This window comes from Eucalyptus grandis, chromosome 6 (genome assembly GCF_016545825.1).
Source record: "Eucalyptus grandis isolate ANBG69807.140 chromosome 6, ASM1654582v1, whole genome shotgun sequence".
Classification (NCBI taxonomy): domain Eukaryota; kingdom Viridiplantae; phylum Streptophyta; class Magnoliopsida; order Myrtales; family Myrtaceae; genus Eucalyptus; species Eucalyptus grandis.
The window spans coordinates 8,991,684-9,006,213 of NC_052617.1; the positions used below are offsets into that span (position 1 = coordinate 8,991,684).

General features: G+C 39.8%; 2 protein-coding genes across 2 annotated transcripts; both read right to left on the reverse strand.

Annotated features, from left to right (window-relative positions):
• Positions 1–736: 736 nt before the first annotated feature.
• Positions 737–1,538, reverse strand: LOC104448215 (glycine-rich protein 5-like). The gene has a single exon (XM_039314513.1). The coding sequence runs from the start codon at positions 1,474–1,476 to the stop codon at positions 955–957; it is 522 nt and encodes a 173-aa protein (XP_039170447.1). The 5' UTR covers positions 1,477–1,538; the 3' UTR covers positions 737–954.
• A 3,123-nt stretch (positions 1,539–4,661) lies between these two features.
• LOC104448216 (rab3 GTPase-activating protein catalytic subunit) lies at positions 4,662–11,672 on the reverse strand. Its single transcript, XM_010062012.3, has 14 exons — positions 11,364–11,672; positions 11,099–11,169; positions 10,480–10,686; positions 9,683–9,780; positions 9,401–9,591; positions 9,086–9,261; positions 8,395–8,739; positions 8,247–8,311; positions 7,785–7,833; positions 7,543–7,678; positions 6,974–7,058; positions 6,823–6,892; positions 5,654–5,794; positions 4,662–5,132 (listed from the first exon to the last, which is right to left on the reverse strand). Exons 1-14 carry the CDS (start codon positions 11,482–11,484, stop codon positions 4,806–4,808), a joined length of 2,082 nt encoding a protein of 693 aa, XP_010060314.2. The 5' UTR covers positions 11,485–11,672; the 3' UTR covers positions 4,662–4,805.
• Between the last annotated feature and the right edge of the window lie 2,858 nt (positions 11,673–14,530).

A 14,530-nucleotide genomic window follows, 5' to 3' on the forward strand; every position in this document is an offset into this window, starting at 1 on the left:
GAAACTCGCAGACGATTGGGAAGACGGGTTATCTTCTGCATTCTTCTGGTTCTTCATTTCTTGTTCTTTCAACGGTCCATCCTTGCTGACCGGCGCTGTAATTTACCCGGTGTGGTGCCTGTATCTTTCTGGGTGGCTGCATCATTTTTCTAATCTTCCTCGGGGTGGAGCAGCAACATCTCCACTGTTTCGTACACCTAAGGAAGGTTATAAGCTCACAGGCACATCCGTACGCCAGGTATCAAAAACTGAATGGACTACTCGGGGCATTGACGACTCAAATTCACAGAATGTTCCCATGCGCATGCTACACATTTAGACGAAGCTCCGAGTGAACCCAAAATCTGTCATGGACTTAGATCTACCAAGTGATAAGAATGTCACCGAGATGCAATCATTAGCCACTTTGCCGAACTATTGTTTCTTTCTTTCATACATATGATGTATGATAATAAGTACATTGTTTCGATTACGATGCCAAAACAAGACGATGGTACCCGAACTTTGCTCAATAATTTTCTCAAGGTCCATGAACACCTTACATGGTCATAACTAATGTAACTTCAGGCTCCAACCATGCAAGTGGCTCATAAGGGGTGATCGAACTCGTGATGTAACCATATACGTTTGAACCCGTTGCTTATCGAACTATGTCAACCCCTTGGGCTGTGACACTATATTTTACCATTCTAACAAATTTATGCATGAGAGAGAGAGAGAGAGAGAGAGAGAGAGATCTGCATAAACAAAACATATGATTACTACGAAATGCACGTCTTTTACATTGATTTGCTGGAAAAAGCTTATTGAGACATAAATATCAAACTTTAGATGCAAAAGAGACCCAAACACACTTCTTTCTGGCCGCACGTGCCTTAACATTTTAAGCATTAGATAAGGCAAACATAGAGTAATCGTTTGGAAGGACACATCTTTATATTGGGTTCTCAATCTTCAAGGGAACCCACCACCATACCCTCCACCAGCACCAGCTCCTCCGCCAAACCCTTTTCCAGCTCCGCCACCAAGCCCACCACCGCCGCCTCCACCGAACCCTCCACCGCCACCTCCTCCAGCTCCACCACCTATCCCACCGCCAGCACCAACCCCACCGCCATATCCACCACCAGCTCCCCCACCATATCCACCACCTAATCCTCCACCACCGCCGCCTCCATAACCTCCTCCACCACCTCCCCCTAGACCGCCTCCGCCTCCAAGTCCCCCACCTGCACCAGCTCCTCCACCATAGCCAGCTCCCCCGCCTGCACCAGCACCGCCACCCAATCCTCCTCCTCCACCGCCTCCAAAGCCACCACCCCCTCCACCACCCAGGCCGCCACCGTATCTGGGATGGCCGAAGAAGGTTTTCTCCTCTTCAAAGGACGCCTTCTCACCCGAAAGCACCCTAGCGTAGGCAGAGGTGCAAACTAGAGCACCTAGCAGCGCAAGAAGAAGCAATTTAGAAGTAATCATCTTCAATGTGAAACTTCTTTGAGAGATCTTGATTTGTTTGGTGAGAAGTAGAGGGAAGAGAGAGGGGTTCATATAGGAGTAAGCATGAGTCTAAAGATGGAGGAGGTTCTTAAATTTGGCCCATCTTCTCATCTGAAAACCGCGTCGACCCACTTAAATGCGCTCTCCAACTGTGTAACTCTGAAAAAGAAGAAGAGTAAAGGCCTTCCATCTTTCGTGCATCCGCCCACTAGCTTCTGACATGGAAGACTATAGCTCAATTTGCATGGACTTTTGCTTCGACGTTGCATGGATTTGAGCTGTATTCATCTCCATCTTTAGAGTTTCAACCCCCCCCCCCCTTTTATTTCAAATGCAGCGAGATAACGAAAATTATTAAATGATAAGCCGTGGCAAATCTCATGGATCCGAGATTTACCTACATAAAGTTTGTTTATCTTTTTCATTAGAAAATAATTGTAGATTCCCAAAACAACCAAAGTTCGAGGCTATATGAAAATTCAGACTGTCTAATTCTCAATCATCAGTGCTGGTGTAGAATGAATTTACTATAAAGTCTTTTCATGGAAAATGCACATTAAGAATAAATTTATAAAAGGGAAAAAGCCACAAAAAACCCCGAACTTTGCCCAAAGTGACACATTTACCCCAAACTTTTTGTGACGTGAAAAACCCCAAACTTTGCCAACCGTGACACATTTACCCTAAACTTTTTTTTTGTGACACGAAAAATCCTGAACTTTCGTTATGTGACACATTTACCCCAAAATTAGAGGGCATTTTGGTCTTTTCATTTTTTTAATTTTTTTTTTCCTTCTCTCTTCCCTCCGCCGGCTGGCCGGCGAAGGGAAGCCGGCGTCCGGCGAGGGCTGCCCTTGCCGGCGTCGGACGAGGGTCACCCTCGCCGGCCTTGGGCTTGGGCGGCCCTCGCCGGCGTCGGGCGAGGGCGAGGATGGCGCTTCCCGCGTCGGGCGAGGGTGTCCGCCCTCGCCCGACGCCCGGCGAGGACGGCCCCGGCTGCGTCGGGCGAGGGTGTCCCCGCCCTCGCCCGTCGCTGCGAGGGCCGCCCGGCTGCGTCGGGCGAGGGTGTCCGCTCGCTAGATCCGGCGAGGGCCGTCCTCGCCCGACGCCGGCGATGGCCGCCTCGCCGCGTCGGGCGAGGGTGTCCGCCTCGCCGGATCCGGCGAGGGCCGTCCTCGCCCGACGCCGGCTTCCTCCGCCACGGCTCCACCATGGTCGGCGGAGGGAAGAAGAAGAAAAAAAAAAAGAAAAGAAAAAAGCAAAAACAGAATAAATAGACAAAAATGCCCTTGATGGAGTAAATGTGTCACGGTTTGGAAAGTTCGGGGTTTTTCACGTCACAAAAAAAAAGCTGCAGTAAATGTGTCACTTTGGGCAAAGTTCAGGGTTTTTCGTGGTTTTTTCCCTTTATAAAAACCTCAAGTTTGACGTTGTTTATGATACTAGAACTTTCCTGTTCGGGAGCTTGAAATTATCATTTCAATGCTGCTTGCGAAGTAGTCAAAGTTAGTAGTTATGTGCCTGTATCTCTGAACTGAAAAATAAAAATAAAAAATGTCGGTCGTATATAATTGCCTCTCGATGACATGATATGATTGCTAGCTACAAGCAAAAAGGTGATCTATATAAAAACGAGATAAATGATACCCAGTAAGATTATCTTTGAAGCAACTTTACTGCTCTGACAATCACATGACATCCTTGATTCCATGTTGGTGGTCAGGGAGCATGTTATAATATCTCAATCAAGACAGCTAGTTGAAATTATTCATGTTCTTGAAACTCTTCTACGTATAAAAGTAATTGAACGCTACTACATGTAGCAAGCTTGATTGGTAGCTAAGAGGCCTCTAAGGGCCGTTTAAATAAGGGGATGAAAAAGGAATTTTAGGTGGCTTTATCACGTCACGACAGGCTAATAATATACTGAAAATTACTTGGTCTAAGGATCAGATATTAATTGTCCTAAGCCGGAAGTTGGGGAGATGTCCTTTGGGGCTCCCAATTCAATGTACATATCACTTTAGAAGAGACATTCAATATTTCCTCTTATTGTACAAGCAAGATTTAAAGAAAACTTCCCACACGATTTCATCAATGAACAGGATAAAAAAGCCTTTTGGGATTACTTTCTAAATCATCGGCTAGTCTGCAAAAGATTTTCTGATATAGAGATTTAATGATCCCTAGGATAATAAAATACCCCTCCTGTCTCATAGCCAGTTTGCAAAACATGAAGACTATATAACACGTTTAGAAAGATATCTCATTTATGGATAAAAAAAAATTACAGATTAATATAATTTCAGCTCCCGGAGGGCTCAATCAAACATTGCAAACGCAGGATATAAAGTATTGTCGTTGGCCAAGTAGTCGCATTCCTGCAGATTCAGGTCTAAAATTAATTAATTAATTGATTGATTGATTGATTCGGAGCATTGACCTCAGTTGTTTTGGCTCCACAGATTGCAATTTCCCTTTTATTTTTTTGTTCAGTGTAATGAATATTGCTTTGTAAGTCAAAGAAATGGGCCCTTTAATTACTTTAATTTAAGGAGTGATGGAGACGGATTGCTGTATTCGACAAACCCCATTAATAAAACGGGGCTACAAGTACAGGCAAGTAGAGATAGGACCATATTTATTAATGTTCATGCACAACTACAGTCATTAGAAAATGGATGAGTCGGCAAAGTATACATTATCCAAATAATACAAAATATGATAAACATGGTATAGTGAAATTCAGGATCACTATAAATCTCCCCCTTGATACAATAAGTAGTTTTTTCAAGGATACAAGTGATTGTTCTTTCGAAAATTTGCCGTTCTGAGAAATTTTCCTTCGAGGATCTTTAAGAAATTGGGTGTATTTAGTCTCAAACCCATATTGCACTTAATAACTGGCAGATTGTACCAAATTGAGACAATTTTGCACATTCAAAATTTTCTGATACGCTTGTAAAATCACTAACAAAATTATAGAACTCACCAACGTATTTGAAATTTTGCCACCATCAGCAAAAAATTACTTCTGACATGAATTCAACTGAGTGCTTCGTTCTCGACTAAACCAAGACAATATCGTACGCATTTCAACAAGCCAACGAAGAGTTTTAATTGTCATGCTAACTGCTCATTTAAATTGCAGTGAAACTCTCAAGGAATAAAAAAAATTGATGCTTCCTTATAATGAAGATCCCTTGGCTAGATATTCAAGATAATTTACATTTATCAACCAAACGATGTAATAAACAGCCCCATAAATTAAGGGGTGTGAAAACACAAAAAAGGTGTATACAGAATATCTACACAATTGTCCAGTCATTTTCGACGGGACATGAAGGCTTTTCAGCCGAGGATGCGCTACTGGGCTTCGGAGGCTTCCGCAAAAATAAAGATGACTTGCTATCAAAGAAATTGGCAAATGATTGACGAGCCGGGTTATCTTCTGCATTCTTCTGGTTCTTTGTTTCTTGCTCTTTTGTCTGTCTGTCCTTGCCACCGAAGATGAGACTCAGTCTCTTGAACCGGCGCCTTGGTTCACCTGGTGTGGCGCTTGTATCTTCCGGAGGCTGCACCATTTTTAAAGCTTCCTCGGGTTTGAGCAGCATCATCTCCATTGTTTCATATACCTAAGGAATAAAATAGGCTCGTGAGTGGTTGGGCTCTCCAACAAAGTGTCCAACACAACGCCTATCCATACCCCAGGTAGCAAAAATTAGATCGACAACTAAACGCATTGCCGACTGATATTCATTAACTGCTCACATGCGCATGCGCATGCAGAAACATATGCAGTGAGCTACCTATAAAAGTGAAGGAAATGACATGATCTCATAGGATTTGAAAAGCTTGGCCTACATACCCTAACATCTGATATCTAGCTCAGATATCATTGACCATATGACAAGGCTAGATAGACTCATTCGAGAAATATGCCTTGAATACATGCATTGGTTTGAGAGGCTCACTCAAGAAGACATGCCTCCAAATCCTCCCCAGTAAAGACACGAGTTAGGAAAAACTCAATTAGAGATCGAGAAATGTACGCTCCATCTTAGGATCATCAAGTCAGAATATATAGATGCTCCAGTAATCTACAAACCAATTTCAGCAATAGCATGATACCATCAGAATAGTCCTCGACTCTTACCTGCCAAAGATCATCGACTTTCTCCCTGATGCTCCTCCCTTGACAAGTGGAAGTTACATAATCTTTGCACTCATAAAACAGTCTTGAGAAATTAGGATCTGCTGAAAGTGAAGCCTCGGCAATCACAAACCCCACTGCAAGCTAAAATCCAAAAGATATGTTCCACATAAGATATTCTTATCAATTCATTATCTCATCTCTCAGAGAAACACAAGGACCAATGACAAATGCTTAACACTGGTTAAATTGATGCCTCGTGATAAATAAGCATTCCAGGTACTGGCCTTAATGTGTACATGGTATTATAAATCGTAATGTTGCCTGAAATAACTGAAGAGACTATAGTTTCCACAAATTTTATATCATGACCTCACATCCAGTCTAACAATTTTTTTATTTTTATTTTTGGTAATTCCAGTCTCATAAATTAATCTTGACAAAGCAGAAACAGGCCGATGCATCCTTTATAATGCAAAAGATTTTCTATAACAACAACACAATGGATAAACATGTCCATTCAATAGTTAAGTGCCCATAAGACCAACAGATTTAGATTGGAGAGTGTAAAATAATATGTTTATCCAAAAGCCAATACCATTTGAAGGTGACTACTAGGTGATTTCTACCAAAGTCAATGAACAAAGCCTGAAAAGAGACCATGATTTCTCATGTCTTCAAATGCTTCTTATGTTGTTTAACACTACGCTCTTTAAGGAAAAGTTAAAATTCGTCACATCATTCCAAAAACAAGACTTTTCAAATTTTCCAACAATTCATAGTAAAACATAGAAGTTGGAGTTCAACTACTGGTGGTCAAACCTATATCTTCTATTTTCCTCTCCCATTTATTCTCTGCAATTAGTACACAGTGAGAAATTTAAATTTTCCTCCATCCCCTCCTCCCTCCCTCCCTCCCTCCCTCCCTCCCTCCCTCATTCAGGCCCTGATGTAGAGACAATTGGTGAATAAAAATTCTGCCATAAATGTTTCCCAGGATGCCGCAGTTGTGCAAACTTGGGGCTCTTATGATGTTTCTATTTTTGGATGACTGCTGTAATTGTAAGATATTCATTACAATTAATTGCAGGTACAAACAATAAACTTATAAATAATTTGGAGGCACTAATATTGCCTATGTGACGCCATAAGGTATAACCAGAAAAGCTTACCAGGGAAACAAAGAGTTGTTCAAACAGCTCAACAGGCGGAATGTCCTCAAAGAAATCCAGAATTCCTTCTCTGTGCAAGACACCAACTTTTCAGAGAAGTACAATTTCAGAAGAGAAGACAGAAATCTTATCAGTAAATCTTTCGACATACACTGCCAAATCCTCATCGTATAGAGGTGCCTGCTTGACTGCTGGAACTGGTTTTGCCGCTTCCCATAGTTCACGCCATAAATTACCTAACACCAAGGAATGACTTTGTCATGAGAATTCAAGGCTCCACAAAATGACGGCACTCAACTAAGAGTTCCATGGTTAAATTTTCAGTTTTTACCGTCATGATATATTTAAGGACATGCGATGACAACAAATGATAAAAGAGAAGGACATCATTATGAATAGACTCTGCTAGTGCGATTGTCCATCAAAAGCTGTAACTATTTCAACCAAAGGTTTTTAATAAATTGATAACCATATGTACAGGCTTGAACTCCAAAGCTCTTACTAGTACTTGGCTAGTAATTTCCCTGTGGATCCAGGTATAAACCACAGCTTGCATGTTCGAGTTTAACTAAATGACTATATAACAGAAGAAATATGGATATGAGACAAAAAATTGTGTGAAGAAGCTTTTCCTGGAGTAGCTGAGCATTTGATTTCCTCTTTGCATCGATGCCAGTTTGGAGATTGGGTTAACAATGACCACAACAAAATAGGTTTTACCTTCTTTTTGCATTCGACTGCTTAATTGGCCTTTTGTTGATGCGTTCTCATTCTCATATCCTAGGTCAGATTCGGTCCAGTCTGGAGGAGAATGCCATCTTACAAAATCTTCTAGAATGCAACCAGGATTAGCAGCCTAATGCAAGACAGAAACAGACTAGGTTCAACAAGAAAGATCATTAAACCTATTGACAAAAGCAACTGGCACATCCATAACATGAGGAATATTTTGTCATCATAACCTTGAAAGCTTGCATGTCAGAGAGGAGTTGAGAGCACCCAGCACCAACACTGATAAAACAACATTAATTACAAATTGTCAATAGATTGAAATTGATCGTTCATCATTTGTAAGGCAACAACAATAAAAAGTAGCTATTTATGTTGTAAATCCTAAACGAAGGTAGTAATTGTGGTCATCAGGTCATGTATAAAAATGCATGTTGCCCAAGAAGATACCTCATTAATCAGTTAAACAGTGCTAGTAACCTAACAAGATAGACGTGTAATCTTGTGCATCTTGTGACCCAGTAAATGGTAACATAAAACTGACCTAATACAAAAGCAAATAGCTTCACAGACTCCAACGGAGAATTAACCCAACAACCATAAGCTCAAACAAACTTAGGAAAGAGCAAAATTGGCCTTTTCAAGTAACTCATGTCTACAAGAGGAAAAGAATGCCTGTTCTTGTAGCTACTAACCTCCCTGTCCGAAGTATGAATTCTTCTGTTTCTTTGATGAGATCTTCCGTAAGTAAAGGACCTTCCTGCATGTAAACAAAGGACAAAGGATTGGATTTTGATAGAAGGAAAACAATCCGCATTCAGTAGAAATAGAAACATTACAAACCTGGGTCACAGGAGAGTACACAGGTTCACCAGTTTCCAACATGCATAGATCATCACATGGGTGATCTGCCCCCAGACGCAGAACAAGCTCCCTTGTATTTAATCTTGCATACAAAGCAGGGCTGTCCAAAACTGTATTTGTGGGAACATTGGGTTTTTCAACTTGTGAACTGGCTTCCCTTATTGTGGTGTCTAACGATTCAGACGTGACCATGTGGCGCCGTTTGCGGGATATGCAACAGTTGATGACCTGCAGCTGCTGATATAGAAGACAGCAATTAAGATCTGGAATATGGTCCGCTGGAATGCCAGCTATATGTTGCTCCTCATCCCAGCTTCTGCGCAGCTGCATTTGAAAATGAACATCATCAGCTACAGATGAAAGATGGCACTGATGGACAACTTTTCCATCTCAAGATAATGAAAACTGAACATCAGCGTACTAAGAAAAATTGTCAGGAAATAGAAAAAAAAATGCTTTGCAATATTTGAGTGAGACAAATTTCCAGCCCATTTCATAGCGTAAAATGCATATAATGTAATAGACTGATAATTTTATAGCCACAGGAATAATCCTTTTATCTAGACAAAATAATTTTCAACATAAAGAGTTCATTTTACAATAATTGAAGAATGTATTGTACTGATTAGTAATCTAGTTTATGCCATCACATGATTCCGGCCAGCCTTACCTCAGCAACAACCCTGCACCAAAATAAAGCCATATCCCTCATTGTTTTACAGCTTCCAATGACTTCAGCAACTTTGGTAACAAAGCTTTCAGGTGGAGCTGCATGAATATCTCTCGGCAATGTTGCAGCAGTGGTTTCTGAACCAGAACTGATCTTTCTTCTAAGAAACTTTCCCTCTGCAAATATCTTGCAGATATTACAACAGAAGTGAAAGATCATGATAGGATAATTTTAAAAAAGAACCGATAATTTTTTTTATAATGGATGAGTACAATTTCATGGACTAGTAATTTGATAATCTGATTATTGATTTACCTGCATCAAACAGCAAACTAATCAAAGAATAGAGCTTCACTTCATCTGGAAACTCGGATATATTGTCTTCCTTTTCACGAAGCACAAGCGACCTCACAGCAGAGAGACTTAGTCCTGCCCTTTCCTTGATAGGAGAAGAACCTTTGTTTGTTGCCAGAAAATCTTTCATTGAGCTAAATTTCCTCCCATTCCTGGGAAAAGTTTCCAAAGATGTCTAAGTGATAGAAGAAATATATAGAGCTAAAAGTTATAATGGCTATCTTGTAGATAATAAAGACTTACTCTACAGCCACAGCCAGTTGCTTGATAACTGGTGATGGAGGAATTTTCTCTGTGTTACCAGCAATTAGACCGTCCAATATGGATATAGACTCTGAACCCTATCAAAACATTTTTAATTCAAATTAGACAGCAAAACCATAAACAAGTCATCTTAAACCTCGAAGTCTGATCTCCTGCTAAAGTAAAAGATATTAAATGTCATCATAACTATAAACTATTTGCAGCCATTTCTGATTTTCACACGAAAAGAACAGCTGGAGGCATTATTGCAGCAGACAGATTAGGATATGAGAAAGCTGAAGAGAGATTGAAGTACAAGATTTTCTCTGAACTGCAATGAAAAATTATGGTAAATGTACTGTGAGCAGGCAGTTGGCTTCTCCACTGATGAATTTGCCGAAACAATGAGGACTCTCTCTGTTCTCTATCTACTGTATATATTTGATGTATAACAAGAGCTTCACTGGTTAATTCTTTTTTTGCCAAAAGAATTTTGCTGGTGTAATAGTAGATATTTAGACAACAGGAACACAGCTTAAAATTAATCAATCTGCTGTCCCAGAATTGACATTTTCCATTGGCCCTTCAGGGACATCCGATGCAACATGTTTATACATGTAAGCAAGTTGTCGCATCGATGACTTCTAAGACATCTATGATTGATGATAATATGAGCTAGTAGCAACCAATGAGTTAGCCAGCAGGTCACCAAACTCAATTACTATAACACATGCGGAAAATAAACATTTTGAGTGTGTAAAAGAGTTAAAAGCACCAAAAAAAAAAAAAACTCTCACCCTTGATTCAAAATCATTCTTCTCATTCACTATGTACAGGTTTTCGTCGAAAATTGGGAAGGACATCTTCGAATTCTCAGATTTCTCGGTGTCATCAGCTCCTTTTCTCCCTATTCTTATGTTTTTCAATCTGTCCTGCCAATCCTGCTTCGTCCCTAACGTTATTGGTGGTGGTCTCCACCTTAAGTTCTTTGACTCGTGGTATGCCTGAGTGGTCAAATTCACACCAAAGAAAAGGAAATGGTTATTTCAACAAATCATGCTCGTTGTGGAACTGGAAAATCAGGCAACTTGAGTGCAAATTGTAAAGCCTCCCATCCATCCCGGTGCCCAAAACAGACATAAAGTCGTGCTTCAATATAAGCTATAATCATATTGGGTAAACTGGCAAAATGCCCCATTAACGAGAGCCATTCATTCCCAATTCAAGTCCATCTCATACATGGTTTCTCCATTGCCGCAGCATCCAAGGAAAACACCAGAGAATGTACGATCGCCCGACGGACGCCCAAACAGCTCGATCTCACGATTCCCGCTTAATCGATACGCGAGTCAAGGAGGAAATGGTCCGACAGGAAAACATAAATAGCCAACAACAAGTCAATCGATTTTCAAATACCTTTGACTCTGCCGAGTCGCACGGAGATTCATCTCCCGTCGACAAACTCGCGGCCGATTTCCTCTCACCATCTGCTCACAACAACAACAACAACAACAACAACAACAACAACTAGATAAACACCTTTGACCTCCGTTTCGGGAAAACGAGAACTTAAAAATCCCCGGCTAAATACGGTCAAATCTAATTTTGAAACGCGTCCTAAAAACCAGCGGACGAGCGCGAAAAGCGGGAGATTCGGCGGGGACCGGACGAGAGAAGAGACCTCGGTGGTGGTGGTGGTCGTGCTTGAGATCGGATTTGATGTCGGCGAGCACGCGCTCCGCTTTCGCCGCCGCGGAATGCAAGGCGATCCTCGCTTTGGAGACGAAGGAGGGCTCCTCCATATCCGGCGGGAAGCGAGGGGGCGCGACGATCGAGGGCGGTCGCTAAATCGGGAACGGAAATGCCGCCATGTTCGTAGCTGCTGCTGCTCCTAGAGAGAGAAAAGAGAAGAGAGAGAAAGTGGGAGTGCGCGAGGGAGACGATGGGAGAAGAACCAGGGGAAGTGTGTTACTGAGGACGACTACGGAGCGGGCGGATTTCGCAAATGTTTTTAAAAAATTGAAAACTTGATTTTATTGGTGAAATGTTTTTCTTGTTTCATTTTTATTTATTTTTTTATTTATAACGTGTTCTTCTGTTGGCTTTGAATTTTTTATTGACGCGATTCCATTGGTGGGATGACGCGTATTCGTGCGGCAATTCTTATTTTCCTAACCCTTGACGTGAATTGCGTAATCGATTACATTAATCTACTATTGATCTTCCCTTTTATTATACTTTATTTATAGTTTAAGATAATAAAAATGGCATTCAAATAGTCTATAATCGAATCAAGGTAGAAGGGATCTTATGAACAGATGCTCTAAGCATATTTGCTAGTTGACGAGTGATTAGATATGAATATCACAACTCGCCAATGAAAATGAAAAATGTTTTTGAAAAATTGTTATTTTTCCTAATAAATATGTTGAACAATTGTTTATATTGAGTCTAGATATATAAATGGCTTAATTTAATGTCCATAAAAAAAAAGGAAAATGAAGAAATAGATGACTCAATTCCATAACGTCTATCTTGAAGGTGTTGGACTCATATGTGAATTCGAGATTGAGTTTAATTCAAAATCAATTGAAACTGTCACGCTTTTCTAATTGATTGCTTGTTTCTTCATTTTATTAACCGGCAAGAAAATAACTATGCATTTGTTAACTTCTTGCAAATATGCAATCGGGCATGATTCTTTCCCTGGTACACGGAATGTTGCAATTGTTTGGAAAAATACTTTTTTCTAAAAATTATCACTTATAAAAATGAATGGGAAAAAGACATTTTTATTGTCCACAAAAAATGCATGGACATAAATCATTATCGACAATGGAAATAATATTCATTAGTTAATTATTCAAGTTACAAAGATGATCATTTTTAGGTGCATTTATTTCACTAAAAAGTTCATGATGAAGGAAAATGTTTTTCATGAAAATAATTTTAAAGAAAAATGGTTAGTTTTCATTTGCTCTATAGTTTTAAGAAAAGTGATTTTCTTCTTATTTGATGGATGGTTATTTAAGCCCATTGCTTTTAGTGCATAAAAAACATTTTCAATAAATCACTTGGTTTTCCGTCATCCAAATATAAGAAAATGATTTCTTGAAAACAGATTTGCTTCTTTGAAAACTTCATAATAAGGGAAAATATATCCATACCAAGTATTTTCAGGAGAAAATTGTTGTTTTCAAACAGTGGAAAATGATTCATCTGAAGACTTTATAATGCGTAAAAATATTTGCATACAAATTACTTTCAAGAGAAAATGGATGTATTCAAATAGTTTAGGGAAAATGATTTTCTTTTTACTAAAAGGAGGAGTTGTTTTTCCTTAATCTAAATTTCTTCATTTTTAGTCTATGTCAACGTTTTTCCTAAATCCATTAATTTTCTATTGTCCAAAAACCAAAAAAGCAGGAAAATAATTGTCCATAAACAGTTTTTCTCTTAACAAGCAGATCTTAATAGTGATGGGAAAGCATAAACACTTCAAAGCCAGCCTATAAGTCACGCGGACTCGAGCGCGGTGGGTTCATCTAATCTGTCAACGCATTCTTGTTCAGACTTAAAAAGATCGATGAAGAAGTATGCACAGGGACATTTCCTTATCACCTTTAACAAAAAGGTCATGCCCAGGAAGTATCGATGCGAGAAATTCCCGGGGTCGCATCTCGGAGACGGCACGATGCGGCGAGGATGGCGCGAAAAAGAAGCGACGTCGAAGCGTTTGTTTGGATGGAACCTCGTGCTCGGAGCGTACGAAAATAATGTCGGAGCGACGTGCTCCAACCTTATCCGTCTCCAACGATTCAGCGCGGGATTGGCGGAATGCCCGAAGCAGGAAGTGGACGTCGAATGCGGTGAGGGTGTCGCCATCGATATTCGGACGGCCTTTCTTTATTCGCTACCCCTTCCCAAAGGCGATCTCCTTTCGTTCTCGTTCGTCAGCGGTGACTTTTGCTTTGCCAAAAAGTGAAATCATTATACAAATCGGGATTGCTCATGCACCTCGTTCGGTTCGCCTCGTTGCCAATGACATTTGGATTACCTAGATTCGGTATGAACGCGAAATTATCCGGTATCAAGATCCTCCTTCTTTGAGGAATCCGACTTCGAGACGAACCAAACAAAAGCCTTGTACGCTCATGAGTAGTTTCTTTCTGAAATTCGAGTTACGGATTGTGTATCGAATTGCTAATTATAGCTCAAAAAGTTGTAAGTTATTGACTAAACAAAGTTTCTTATGGAATTGCTAATTATACATATGTATAAGAGATGATATGGTTGCGTCTAATTTTGTTTAAATTTATAGTGAGACAATTGTTTAATATGTTTTCAATTTATTTAAATGTTTTTTTAATTGAAAGGAATGCATGATTGCACCTAATAATGGGTGTTTACCTAACACTATTTTCATCAAAACAATGTTTTGTTGTTTCTAACTGCTACTTATAACTTTTCCATTTTATTTGACTAATTAGAAATCTACTAGTCATACACGATCAACGTTAGAATGAGTAATGCATTTTGTCATAATATTAAAAAAGAAGTACTTATATTTCTTTTTTTATTTTCTGGTAAGAAAATGAGGCAAAGTTCAAATATCATGATATTACTTTGCTAATAAAACTTTATCCATTCCTATGAACAAAGGAATTAAGCCTCTCGCTTGCCTATTTAATGTTGGAGTGCATGCTAATCTATAAAAGAGTTTCCTTTCTTAAAAGTGCATGTAATTTTAATATGTTTCTAATATTCTCAATTCAAGAAAGGAGCACTAGAATCGAAAGAGGAAGTTGATTTTTTTTTTTTACACCTCCGCAATAAGTTTGAAATGCC